Raw genomic sequence first — 13144 nt, forward strand, 5'->3', positions numbered from 1 at the left:
TAGAACCGGTAAATACCACCTCTGGCTGGCCCCGCCCCCATCTATTCTCTGCTTCCCGAGTCCCAGAATAGATGGGGGCGGGGCCAGACAGAGGTGGTATTTACCGGTTCTATGAACGACTCGAAATTTCCGCTACTGGTTCTCCAGAACTGGTCAGAACCAGCTGAACATCACCTCTGATCTAGGACCAGATAGGGTGGGTGGGCGTGGCCAGCCAATGGGGATTTTGCAGTAACCTTCCCTTGGAGTGGGCAGGGCATGGAGATTTGACAGTATCCTTCTCCTGGAGTGTGGAGGGAATGGGGATTTTGCAGTATCCTTCCGCTGCCACGCCCACCAGGCCACACTTACCAAGCCACGCCCACAGAACCCAGCAGTAAACGTTTTTTAATCCCAGCACTCTCCTAGATATCTCACTTTCTGGCTCGCTTGCCCCACCCCGCAGCCCAGCTGATTGGCATGCCTCCCCCATTCTACTAACTGCGCAGGCGCTCACATTTTCGGCAAACCGGTGGTTAAAGTATCTGCAGCCCCCCTCCGGTTGGAAGGGACCTTGGAGGTCTTCTAGTCCAACCCCCTGCCTAGGCAGGAAACCCTATACCATTTCAGACAAATGATTGTCCAGTCTCTTCTTTAAAACTTCCAGTGTTGGGGCATTCACAAATTCTGGAGGCAACTTCTGTTCCCCTGATTAATTGTTCTCACTCTCAGGAAATTTCTCCTCAGTTCTAAGTTGCTTCTCTCCTTGATTAGTTTCCACCCATTGCTTCTTGTTCTACCCTCAGGTGCTTTGGAGAATAGTTTGACTCCCTCTTCTTTGTGGCAGCCCCTCAAATATTGCTCTGTCACCCCTAGTCTCTCTCTTCATTAGATTAAAGATTGAATTGAATTTATTTATTTGAATTTATTTCATTTATATGCCGCCCTTTTCCCCGAAGGGGACTCAGATACCCAGTTCCTGCAACCGTTCTTCATCGGTTTTAGCTCCACATCTTTTTTATATTGTGGTGACCAAAACTGAGTGTGATAGAGGTGTAAAAAAAAAGGTTTAGGGGTGAATAAAGGCCATAGAATAACAGACTAATAGAATGGGGGTGAATAAAACTAATGGAATAACAGAGTTGCAAGGGACCTTGGAGGTCTTCTAGTCCAACCCCCTATTCAAACTAAATGCCTTACGTTACGCCATTTCAGACAAAGAGTTCTCCAATGTCTCCTTTAAAATCTCCAGTGGTGGATGACCCTCAACTTCTGGATTAATTGTTCTTTCATGAAATCTCTCCTTAGTTCAAGGTGGCTTCTCTCCTTGTTTAGTTTCCATCCATTGTTCCTTGTCTTGATTTTTTTTTTAGGTGCTTTGGAGAATAGATTGACCTCCTTATCCTTGTGGAAGCCCCTCAAATATTGGAAGACTGCTATCATGCCTCCCCTGGTCCTTCTCTTCACTAGTCTACCGTTCTTCATCTGTTATAGCCTCCTAATCAGAGGTGGGTTCCTATCAGTTCGCACCAGTTCGGTAGAACCAGTTCGTCAAATCTACCGAACTGGTTAGAAGAGGTTCCACCAGAAAGCAGGCCACACCTACAGAAGAGGTTCCCAAAAATTTTTGAAACCCAGCACTGAGACACACACACACACACACACACACACAGAGAGAGACAGGCAGGCAGGCAGATGAAAGGAAAAAGAGACAGAGTGACAAAAGGAAGGAGAGAGAGAGAGAGAGAGAGAGAGAGAGAGGCAGGCAGGCAGACTCACACAGAGAGAGAAAGAGAAAGAAAGGAAGAAAGAAATACAAAAAGAAAGAAAGAAAAAGTGAGAGAGATGAAAGAAAAAAAGGGAAAAGGGACAGAGAGACAAGAGGAAGGAGAGAGAGAGAGAGAGACAGGCAGGCAGACTCACACAGAGAGAGAAAGAGAAAGAAAGGAAGAAAGAAAGAAAAAAAGAAAAAAGAAAGAAAAAGTGAGAGAGAGATGAAAGAAAAAAAGGGAAAAGGGACAGAGAGACAAAAGGAAGGAGAGAGAGAGAGAGAGAGAGACAGGCAGGCAGGCAGGCAGACTCACACAGAGAGAGAAAGAGAAAGAAAGGAAGAAAGAAATAAAAAAAGAAAGAAAGAAAAAGTGAGAGAGAGATGAAAGAAAAAAAGGAAAAAGAGGCAGAGAGACAAAAGGAAGGAGAGAGAGAGAGAGAGAGAGAGAACACATGGCCAGCAAGCCACTCCCACCAGGTCACATGGCCGGCAAGACACTCCCACCAAGGAGGCCACACCCACAGAATAGGTTCCCAAAAATTTTGAAACCCAGCACTGAGACACACACACACACACACACACACACACACACACAGAGGCAGGCAGGCAGGCAGGCAGACTCACACAGAGAGAGAAAGAAAAAGAAAGGAAGAAAGAAAGAAAGAAAGAAAAAGTGAGAGAGATGAAAGAAAAAAAGGAAAAAGAGACAGAGAGACAAAAGGAAGGAGAGAGAGAGAGAGAGAGAAAAAAAACACATGGCCAGCAAGCCACTCCCACCAGATCACATGGCCGGCAAGACACTCCCACCAAGGAGGCCACACCCACAGAGTAGGTTCGAATATTTTTTGAAACCCACCACTGCTCCTAATCCTCTTGGTTGCTCTTCTCTGCACTCTTTCCAGAGTCTCCACATCTTTTTTGCATTGTGGCGACCACAGCTGGATGCAGAATTCCACCTCTGGTCTTACTAAGACTTTGTAAAGTTGTCCAAGAACTTCATATTATCTTCACTCTATCCCTCTGTTGATACTGCCAAGGATTGCATTGGGTTTTTTTTTAACTGCAAGGTATATAAATCCTCCCATCCACCTCTCCCACCCTCCGGCTAGAACTGATGATGCTTCTGGGGTGAGAAGCAAAACACCTTCAAGGAAAAACAAAGTCCAATCCAGTTGCCTTTTTTTGAGATCTGTTGTGTGGCTCCTGAATTGGAGGTGGGCAGTTGTTTAGGATCAAGCTGTGTTTGGAGTTCTCGGAGGATGATAACAATACTTCTTCCCTCCTTATCTTTCTTTCTTTCTTTCTTTCTTTCTTTCTTTCTTTCTTTCTTTCTTTCTTTCTTTCTTTCTTTCTTTCTTTCTTTCTTTCTTTCTTCCCCTTTCTTTTTCCAAACAAGAATCACTCCAATCCTGGAAGTGTGCTTGTGTGTCTACGTTTTCTTTGCCCACTTGTAGGACTTGGTCCCTTGCAGAAAGAAAATCCAGAATGGAAAGGAGAGAAGAAGATTGAATCTCTTTAGGATGGGTGTTTCTCTCCATCGGTTGTTAAATTGTGGCTGGCCCTGCCCCTTCCTGCTCTACCCCTTCCGGGAGTCCCCACACACCCCGTTTTGGCTCCCAAATAAGTGCAGGGAGGCCCACTAGGCCCAAGACAGGAGGCGTGGAGGGGATGCGATGCAGCCCCCCCCCCCGCAGCCCATTTTTGCTTCCAGGGGGATGCAAGGAAGCTGAGTGCTGCCTATCACATCCCCTGGCCATGCCCACCATGGATGTGTGGACTTCAACTCCCAGAATCCCCCAGCCTGTCCGCACATCTGAACGTTGCCAAAGTTGAGAAACCTAGAGCCTAGCTATTCAGGAGGAACATCTTAGGAGTGTGAGCTATCAGCTAAGGCAGGGGACTCCAACCGTAGCAATTTTAAGACTTGTGGACTTCAACTCCCAGAATTCGTCAGCCAGTCATGCTGACTGGGGAATTCTGGGAGTTGAAGTCCATGCATCTTAAAGTTACTAACTCTCAGGTATCAGGAGGAACTTCCTAAGGATATCAGCCATCAGCTAAGGCAGGGGACTCCAACCTTGGCAACTTTAAGACTTGTGGACTTCAACTCCCAGAATTCGTCAGCCAGTCATGCTGACTGGGGAATTCTGGGAGTTGAAGTCCATGCATCTTTAAAGTTACTAACACTCAGGTATCAGGAAGAACTTCCTAAGGATATGAGCCATCAGCTAAGGCAGGGGACTCCAACCTTGGCAACTTTAAGACTTGTGGACTTCAACTCCCGGAATTCCCCAGCCACTCATGTTGACTGGGGAATTCTGGGAGTTGAAGTCCATGCATCTTAAAGTTACTAACACTCAGGTATCAGGAGGAACTTCCTAAGGCTATGAGCCATCAGCTAAGGCAGGGGACTCCAACCTTGGCAATTTTCCGACTTGTGGACTTCAACTCCCAGAATTCCCCAGCCACTCATGCTGACTGGGGAATTCTGGGAGTTGATGTCCATCAAGTTGTCAAAGTTGGTAGGCCTGGGGCACAGATATCACCAGAGCACCGTTGCCTCCTCCTCCTCCTGACACTCGAACCCTCACAAACACACACGCACACAATTTCCACACGGCCACTGTTGCCTTCCACATCCTTTGCAAGTCTCCGTCGTACGCCGATCCAGAGTGGAGCAAGGCAACCGAGGCTTAAAAAGAGGTGAGGGGGTTTGCCACCCAACCCACCCACCCACTCATCCACAAGGGGGACCCCCACATCTTCCTCACATCCAGATTTCGATCCTTGGCTTCCAAGATTCTAGAACGTGACCGGCAGGATCTCCCCGGGTGCGTTAAAATTCACTGCCGTAAAATGTTTTGTCGGTGGCGCTTACCACCGGCAAGATTAGCAAGGGCGTTTAAAAACTTGCCCGCCCAATGCTAGAATTGTAACCAGGCACCTACCGTCACATGTGGTGGACTTGGGTGAAAGCAAAGAATTACTGAATAGAAATATATATATATGGTTAGAAAAAAAAATGCTGAAGCTCCATATTGATTATAAGCCAGAAATATTCCTCTAGCAGAAAAATATAATCAAGGCAGTGGTGAGATTCAGCCGGTTCGGGCCGGGTTGGGTTAAATTGTGGCTGGCCCTGCCCCTTCCTGCTCTACCCCTTCCGGGAGTCCCCACGCACCCCATTTTGGCTCCCAAGTAAGTGCAGGGAGGCCCACTAGGCCCAAGACAGGAGGTGTGGAGGGGATGCGATGCAGCCCCCCCTCCCGCCGCCCATTTTTGCCCCCAGGGGGATGCAAGGAGGCCGTGTGCTGCCTATCACATCCCCTGGCCATGCCCACCATGGGCCACACCCCACCCAGCTGGTCATTAGGGCTGAGAACCGGTTGTTAAATAATTTGAATCCCACCACTGAATAAAGGGAATGTGTATTTAATATTCCATGTCTTGACAGCAGCAAGAATTGTATTTGTACAGTATTGGAAAAATGAGGAAGCTCCGAGAGAAGTAATTAAAAAAAAAAAAGTTAGATTGCGCAGAAATGGATAGACTGATCTTCAAAGATAAAAGAGAAGGAAGATACGGCCTATTTTCAAATGTGGGGTTTGTTTTATAACCGGTTGCATAATAGATGTAGAAATGATGAGCTGGGAAAATATTATTGCTGTTGTTGTTGTTGTTATTGTTATTATGTGGTTAATCTTTGGTGAGATTCACAGCCTTTGGGGCTGGTTGGTAGCTCAACAGCTCGAGTCCTAACCAAGGACCTAGGAACTGTTAAGGTAACGTCGGGAGGATATAAGCTGTTCCAAGTAGGGCGGTTTTTTGTAGAATCAGAATGTTCAAGTCTGATAAATTTATAATTTCCAAATAGCGAGGTAGCTCTTTAGGTATTGCTCCAAGGGCTCCAATTACAATCGGGACAACACACGATTTCTTTTTCCACAGTCGCTCAACTTCAATTTGCAAATCCCGGTATTATTAGTATTATTATATTATTATTATCGATACTATTATTGTTATTATATGTTATATTAGTGTGTAAGCAATTGACCTGGACATTACACTAGTCACAAAACACATACAGTATGTATGTTGATTGAAAAATGTATAAATCTATCTATGTATAAATGTGTGTGTCTGTCTTTGTGTCCCAGCATAACTCTGGAACGCCTTGAGCAATTTCAACCCAACTTGGTACACAGATGACTTACCCTCTGGAAAAAAAAACAACTGTGGGGTAAGACACCCCTAACACGCCTCAGGGTGTGTGTCCTCTTAAGATACAGCCTGATGTGCCTTAAAACGGCTTCTACCGTACTGCCTTAAAATGGATTCTACTGTGCAGCACAGTGGAGTTGCCATGGTAACGGCTTCACAGTACTCCACAAGTGGGGGTCCCTCTGGTAAGGGGGAAAATCCAACATTATAAATCATTTTCCCCCTATAAATTAATACCCGGACAATACCGGGTTACCGGCTAGTAAACTATCTAAAAAAATTCACCACCAGAGATGGTTAAAGCCAAGCCAAAAAAGAAAAATATTTTATTTACACCGTGCAAAAGCTTTGCTCTCCTAGATTCCAGTCGCCTCCCTCTTAGCACCTCAGGTACCAACCCCCAGTGGGCTTCAGCTGCAACCCCCGAGACCCTTGATCAAGCCCGCGGCTTCGGGCACTTGGCGGAAAATATCCCGAAGGGTCTCGGTTTCCTGCATCAGTTGTTCCACCCGGGTGCGCAGCCGCTCGTTCTCCCCCAGGAGTTCCACCATGCGCTGCTGCGTCTCCATCACCCGCCGCTTGGCCTTGTCGCGGCTCTTGCGCACCGCGATGTTGTTGCGTTCGCGGCGCAGGCGGTACTCCAGGCTGTCCTTGTTCACCGATTTCTTTCCTTTGGGGTTGCCACAAGGAGGGGACGGGCTGCAGGCCGGACCCTGCGGGCGGGGGAGAATAAGAGATTAGAGAAGCGTGGGTTGAACCCCGCCCGAAGGCAGGAAGAACAAGAAGCAAGGGATGGAAACTCGTCAAGGAGAGAAGCAACCGAGAAACGAATTTTCCCGAGAGTTTGAACAATTAATCTGTGGAACGGCTCGCCACCAGACACGAAGGCAGGAAGAACAAGAAGCAAGGGATGGAAACTCATCAAGGAGGGAAGCAAGCGAGAACTAAGGAGGAATTCCCGGAGAGTTTGAACAATTAATCTGTGGAACGGCTCGCCAGCAGAAATTGTGGGTGTGCTCCATCACTGGAGGTATATAAGAAGAGATTGGACAAGCACTGCCCTGAAATGGTACAGGGTCTCCTGCCGGAGCAGAGAGTTGGACTAGAAGACCTCCAAGGTCCCTTCCAACTCTGTTATTCGGGTAGAGGAAGTCGGGGGGGGGGGCTGTGAAGGAATGTACCGTCGATCCAACCACAAGAGACAGGAAAGGAACATTAAGGAGAGGCGTGCAGGAAAGATTCCTCGTCCCGAGAAAGAAGAAGAGGTGAGAAGGAGACTCAAGAGAACCCTACCTTGATTTTATTTAGTATACAGTGGCACCACGTAAAAATTTGGGAGGCTTTCAAATTCTTGCTTCTCTGTAATCCTAGGCTAAAGAGCCCTTCCCAAAATTGTAGCCATGCCTGTTTGTTGAGCTAGTCTATCACGGAAGGGCTGTCATCAATCAGATTCAAGGCCGGAATATTTTCTCACATCATATCTCAAAGTCCCTCTTAATGGGCACTCCCTTTCTCTCCCCCAAAGTCAGGTCTATTTCCTCCCTCCCTCCCTCCTTCTCCCTCTCGTTCCCTCTCTGTCTCTCTCTCCCCCCTACCCTCTTTCTCCCTCCCTCCTTCCTTCCCTCTCTGTCTTTTTCTTTCTCTCTCTCCTTCTCTTTCCATCTCTCCCTCCTCTCTCTCTCTTTGTCTCCCTTCTTCTCTCTGTCTCTCTCCCTCCCCTCTCTCTTTCTTCCTCCTGCCTCCTCCTTCCTTCTCTGTCTCTCTCCCCTCCTCTCCCCCTCCTCCCTCCCCCTTCGTCCCTGCCTCTTTCCTTCCCTCTCTGTTTCTTTTCTCTCTCTCCCTCCTTCTCTCTCCCTCCCTCTTTCTTTCTTCCTCATTCTCTCTGTCTCCCTCCCTCCCTCTCTCCCTCTCTCTCTGTCTCTCTTTCTCTCTCTCTCCATCTCTACTTCCTTCTCTCTCTCCATCATTCTCACTCCCTCCCCTCTATCTCTCTTTCTTGTTCTCCCTCACTTTCTCCCTCCCCTTCTCTCCCTCGCTCTTTCCGTCTCTGCCTCTATTTCTCTTCCTCCCTCTCTCTCCCACCCCCTCCCTCCCTTCATCTCTCCCTCCCTCCTTCTCTCTCTGACTGTCCCTCCGTCCGCCCCTCTCTCACACATCAAAGACCCTCTTTTTAAAAGGATTCAAAACTCACACCTACCACACACCAAACCACACCAAAACTGTAGCACGGTTTCTAAAATAAGAATACACCGGACGGGAGCAGCATAGAAACCGGATTAAAGGAAAGTAAATAATAAAATAGATTTGGGATTGAAAGCCACAGCAAGAGATATTCAAGCTCCCTCCGAAATGCAGAAGCGGGTGATTTTTGTCCATGCTTGTGACCTGGCCTTTGCATTAAAAATTAATAAAATAAAATAAAAATTGGTAATTAAAATAATTAATAAAAAACAAACAAACATTTTAAAGGACCATCATTTTTCTACGTTTCTATGTTTCTTTCCCATCCACTCCTTACAGCCCTGGTTCCCAGCCCCTAGCAGATTTCCTCCCCATCTCCCCGGGACTTCAGTTATTTAAAAAAAAAAAAAAAAGGCTTTTGATAAGGAAAGCTTGGCTTCCTCCAGAAATTTGGAGATGAGAAGTTGACTCCGCAAACACTCTGTTAAAGGCAAAGTTTCTAGCTTGCCGATCGTCCCTGTCCTAATATTGCCTTGTATTCAAAATCCATTCCATGTATTCACAGTCATGTTTATATTTATATCGGTGACCTAATTCATGCTTGATGAAATAAAAGAAATGAAATAAAAATGAATAAAAATAAAACAAAATCCTTTCTTTAGAAAAAAAAAACAAGCCGGAGGGAAAAATGCTTTTGTTATTATTTTTTTAAAAGATGGATTTCAGATTTGATCCGGAGAGGCCCCAAATTTGCCAAGGCTGATTCTGTGTGTGAAAGACGCTTGAATTGTGTCATTCCAAAAAACCATTGCGTTGTCAGTCAAGCCACGGGGAGATTCATTTCAGGATTACATACACACCCTCCCCGGAAATATTATTAATCCTGGATGTCTCCAAGTTGAAGAGAAAAACTAAGAGGGTGGGAAGGATGAGAAGACAGGATGAAGAATTCTAGGGCTCAAAGGGACCCCAGAGGTCTTCTAGTCCAACACCCTGCTGAAGGCAGGAGCTCTTATGCCATCCAGGTCGAATGGCTGTCCACTCTATTTTTCAAAACCACAAGAGGTGAAACGAGAGAGAAAGAAAGGAATAGAAACAGAACCACAGAGTTGGAAGGGACCTTGGAGGTCTTCCAGTCCAACCCCCTGCTTAGGCAGGAAACCCTACATCACTTCGGACAAATGGCTCTCCAACCTCTTCTTAAGAACTTCCAGTGTTGGAGCATTTTCAACTTCTAGAGGCAAGTTGTCCCACTGATTAATTGTTCTAACTGTCAGGAAATTCCTCCTCAGTTCTAAGTTGCTTCTCTCCTTGATTAGTTTCCACCCATTGCTTCTTGTTCTACCTTCAGGTGCCTTGGAGAATAGCTTGACTCACTCTTCTTTGGGGCAACCCCTGAGATATTGGAAAACTGCTATCATGTCTCCCCTAGTCCTTCTTTCTATTAAACTAGACATACCCAGTTCCTGCAAGCGTTCTTCCTATGTTTTAGTCTCCAGTCCCCTAATCCTCTTTGTTGCTCTTCTCTGCAATCTTTCGAGAGTCTCCACACTTTTTCTACATCGTGGTGACCAAAACTGAATGCCGTATTCCAAGTGTGGTCTTACCAAGGCATTATAAAGTGGTATTAACCCTTCACGTGATCTTGATCCTATCCCTCTGTTGATGCAGCCTAGAACCGTGTTGGCTTTTTAAAGAAGAGACTGGACAAGCATTTTTCTGAAATGGTCTAGGGTTTCCTTCCTGAGCAAGCGGTTGGACTAGAAGACCTCCAAGGTCCCCCAGTCTATTATTTCCAATTATTCCAAGATATTCCAACTTTATTAAACTACTATCAAAAAGAGCCGGCATTTTCTTCCTCTGACAGTTTCGGAAAATTATATTTAGCTCAGGCCAGCATGAAACTCTCCTCTGGTTTGAATGCCGCGATTTTCACAGCTGTGGGTTCGGACTTCTGGATTCCTACGGGAACTTCCGTAGGAATGAAGTTTCGAGTTTCCTTCCATTGTCCTGGTTTTTTTGCGAGCGACGGTTTCTCCGCTCGGCCTTTTGGCTCAAAAACAACGCCCCGCACACAACCTCCCCATAAATATTTTCATAAGATTTCTTTAGATCTTCGGCGAATGAATGGTTTGGAATGGTTTTCCTGAATCGGTTTTCCTTGTAAGAAGTCCCTCGCCTTGAAGTGGTTCCCTAGTTGGTTTCCCTCCCCGCCTTCCATCCGTCTAAAATCACATCCGAAACGGCATCCTTCTGGGTGTTTGATCTCCACAATCGTTGCGTTTAGAACCGGGCCACGAAATATTTTACGCTTGCCCCGGTTTATTTATCTTCAAAGCTGTGCCAGCCTTGTGAGCCTCTCCCGGAGCTCATTCCCAGGTTCCCCAAATGGGAAATTGTAACCACAGCTGAAGTAATAATTAATCCAGCAATTAAAAAAGGGGGGGGGGAGGAATTGTGTTGGAAAATAATCCCATAATTGATCAACGTTTTCCTGCTGAAGGACCGATTCCGCCTTTACAAACTTCAAACAGTGTGTAGCTAAGTTTTGGTGGATATACAAAGAAGGGATATTCAAGTTGGGGTGCACTGGGGACTCCAACTCTAATTCTCTTTGGTCCCCCCCTATTTCTGCCATTACGTACACCCCATGTCCCATCTCATCTACTAGGTGGCCCTCCAAAGAAATGGGACAATCCCTCTTTTCACAGTTTTATTGGAGGAGAAGGGCTCCAGCAGGGTTCTTGAGAAGTTCTTCAGAACTCCACCTGAGACCTGAAGTTGGAGAGATCCTATTGACAGCGGCCATTGTGGGTCTCTGAAGCAATGGGTGGGAACTAATCAAGGAGAGAAGCAACTTAGAACCAAGGAGGAATTTCCCTGACAAAGAGAACAATTAATCGGTGGGACAACTTGCCTCCAGAGGTGGTGAATGCTTCAACACTGGACTGGGTAGCCGATTGTCTGAAGTGGTGTAGGGTTTCCTGCCTGAGCAGAGGGTTGGACTAGAAGACCTCCAAGGTCCCTTCCAACTCTGTTATTCTGTTCTGTTCTCCAAGGTGAAGAGAACCATGGACATATAACATATAATAACATATAATAATACCACTTTATAATGCCTTGGTAAGGCCACACTTGGAATATGGCATTCAGTTTTGGTCACCACGATGTAGAAAAGATGTAGAGACTCTAGAAAGAGTGAAGAGAAGAGCAACAAAGAGGATTAGGGGACTGGAGGCTAAAACATAGGAAGAACGGTTGCAGGAACTGGGAATGTCTAGTTTAATAGAAAGGAGGACTAGGGGAGACATGATAGCAGTTTTCCAATATCTCAGGGGCTGCCACAAAGAAGAGGGAGTCAAGCTATTCTCCAAGGCACCTGAAGGTAGAACAAGAAGCAATGGGTGGAAACTAATCAAGGAGAGAAGCAACTTAGAACTGAGGAGAAATTTCCTGACAGTTAGAACAATTAATCAGTGGAACAACTTGCCTCTAGAAGTTGTAAATGCTCCAACACTGGAAGTTCTTAAGAAGAGGTTGGATAGCCATTTGTCTGAAGTGATGTAGGGTTTCCTGCCTGAGCAGAGGGTTGGACTAGAAGACCTCCAAGGTCCCTTCCAACTCTGTTATTCTGTTCTGTTCTCCAAGGTGAAGAGAACCATGGACATATAACTGAATTTTAAATGTAGTATTTCAGGAGATCAATCAGAATTGAGCTGGAAGGGACCTTGGAGGTCTTCTAATCCCACCCCCTGTTTAAGCAGGAGACCCTATACCATTTCAGACAAATGGTTGTCCAATCTCTTCTTGAAAACCTCCAGTGATGGAGCACTGGTGGCAAGTTATTCCACTGGTTGATTGTCCTCACTGTTAGGAAGTCTCTCCTTTAATTCCAGGTGGCTTCTCTCCTTGATGGGTTTCCATCCCTTGCTTCTTATCCTGACTTCAGGTTGACCATCTCTTCTTTGTGGCGGCCACCCCCAAAATATTGGGGCACTGCTAATCATGTTGGTGGGTAGAATTTGGGTGGGGTGGGGTGGGGTGTCTCCAGGCTAGAGAAGGTTGAACAGACAGGTCTTCTCCATCCTTACCTTGAGCATCCTCAGAGCTTGTCCGGTCCGCGGTCCCGGTTGGGTGAGGGCCACCTGGGCACAGTGGGCAGCTGGCAAGTGCATGGCGCCGTAAGGGTGGCGTGCGGCCCCTCGCCCGGCCTCTCCGCCTCTAGGTTCCTCCTTGACGGCGACCGAGCGGGGGTCAAAGGGGGCCAGGCCTTTGCGTTCCCCTCCGAAAGAGAGGAAGGGGTACGGGTCGGTGGGGAAGTAGCTTGGGAAGGCGGCCCCCTTGGGCAGCCTCTGTTGGTTGCCTTGCAGCAGCTCCGAGAGCAGCTGCTCGTCGCCGATGTAGGAGGCCAGCTCCGATTCGCACAAGGGGGCCAGGTCGGTGGCGGTGGGCCTGGCGGGGGCCATTTCTAGAGCTTGGTAGTGCCTCTCGCCCTCAAAGTAGCCTCCTTGGGACATGGTGGGAGAACCAACGCCAGTTCCTCTTTATGACCGACCTTCGGAAGGCTCCAACCCACGCCTTGACGGGCACCTGATCTTCCTCAAGGTCCTCTCCTCTTTGGGAGAAGATATTTATTTCTCTCTCTCTCTCTCTTCTCCGGGATGGATCTTCTTCTGGTTTTCTTCGGGACCTCGGCGGGCGGGATTGTCTCGTCTGGGTTCTCGCTTCGGCCGTCACCAATTCTCCAGATGTCCAAGCGGGGTTTTGGGGGGGGGAATCTTCTTCTCCCTGCTGAAATCCTCTCTTCCTTTGCTCTACCTATCTCGCCGTGGTTCCCTCTTTTTTTTCCCTCTGCTCTGCTCGCCTGCCCCTTCCTTCCTCTTTCTACGCTGCACCCCAGCGCTGCTCGTAAAAGGGAGGAAAAAAAAAAAAGAGGCCAGTTCATCCACCAATGTCTTCTCCTCAACCTGGTCAACTCTGGAGGTGCTTCTC

At 47.2% G+C, this 13144-nt stretch overlaps 1 protein-coding gene across 1 annotated transcript; it reads right to left on the reverse strand.

The window, feature by feature from the left end:
- Nucleotides 1-6360: 6360 nt before the first annotated feature.
- CEBPE (CCAAT enhancer binding protein epsilon) lies at nucleotides 6361-12720 on the reverse strand. The gene is made up of 2 exons (XM_087712110.1): nucleotides 12244-12720; nucleotides 6361-6684 (listed from the first exon to the last, which is right to left on the reverse strand). The coding sequence occupies exons 1-2, from the start codon at nucleotides 12667-12669 to the stop codon at nucleotides 6382-6384; spliced, it is 729 nt and encodes a 242-aa protein (XP_087568236.1). The 5' UTR covers nucleotides 12670-12720; the 3' UTR covers nucleotides 6361-6381.
- Between the last annotated feature and the right edge of the window lie 424 nt (nucleotides 12721-13144).

This window comes from Thamnophis sirtalis, unplaced genomic scaffold (genome assembly GCF_051295495.1).
Source record: "Thamnophis sirtalis isolate CommonGarterSnake01/CBP01778 unplaced genomic scaffold, rThaSir2_p1.2 scaffold_4, whole genome shotgun sequence".
Lineage (NCBI taxonomy): Eukaryota > Metazoa > Chordata > Lepidosauria > Squamata > Natricidae > Thamnophis > Thamnophis sirtalis.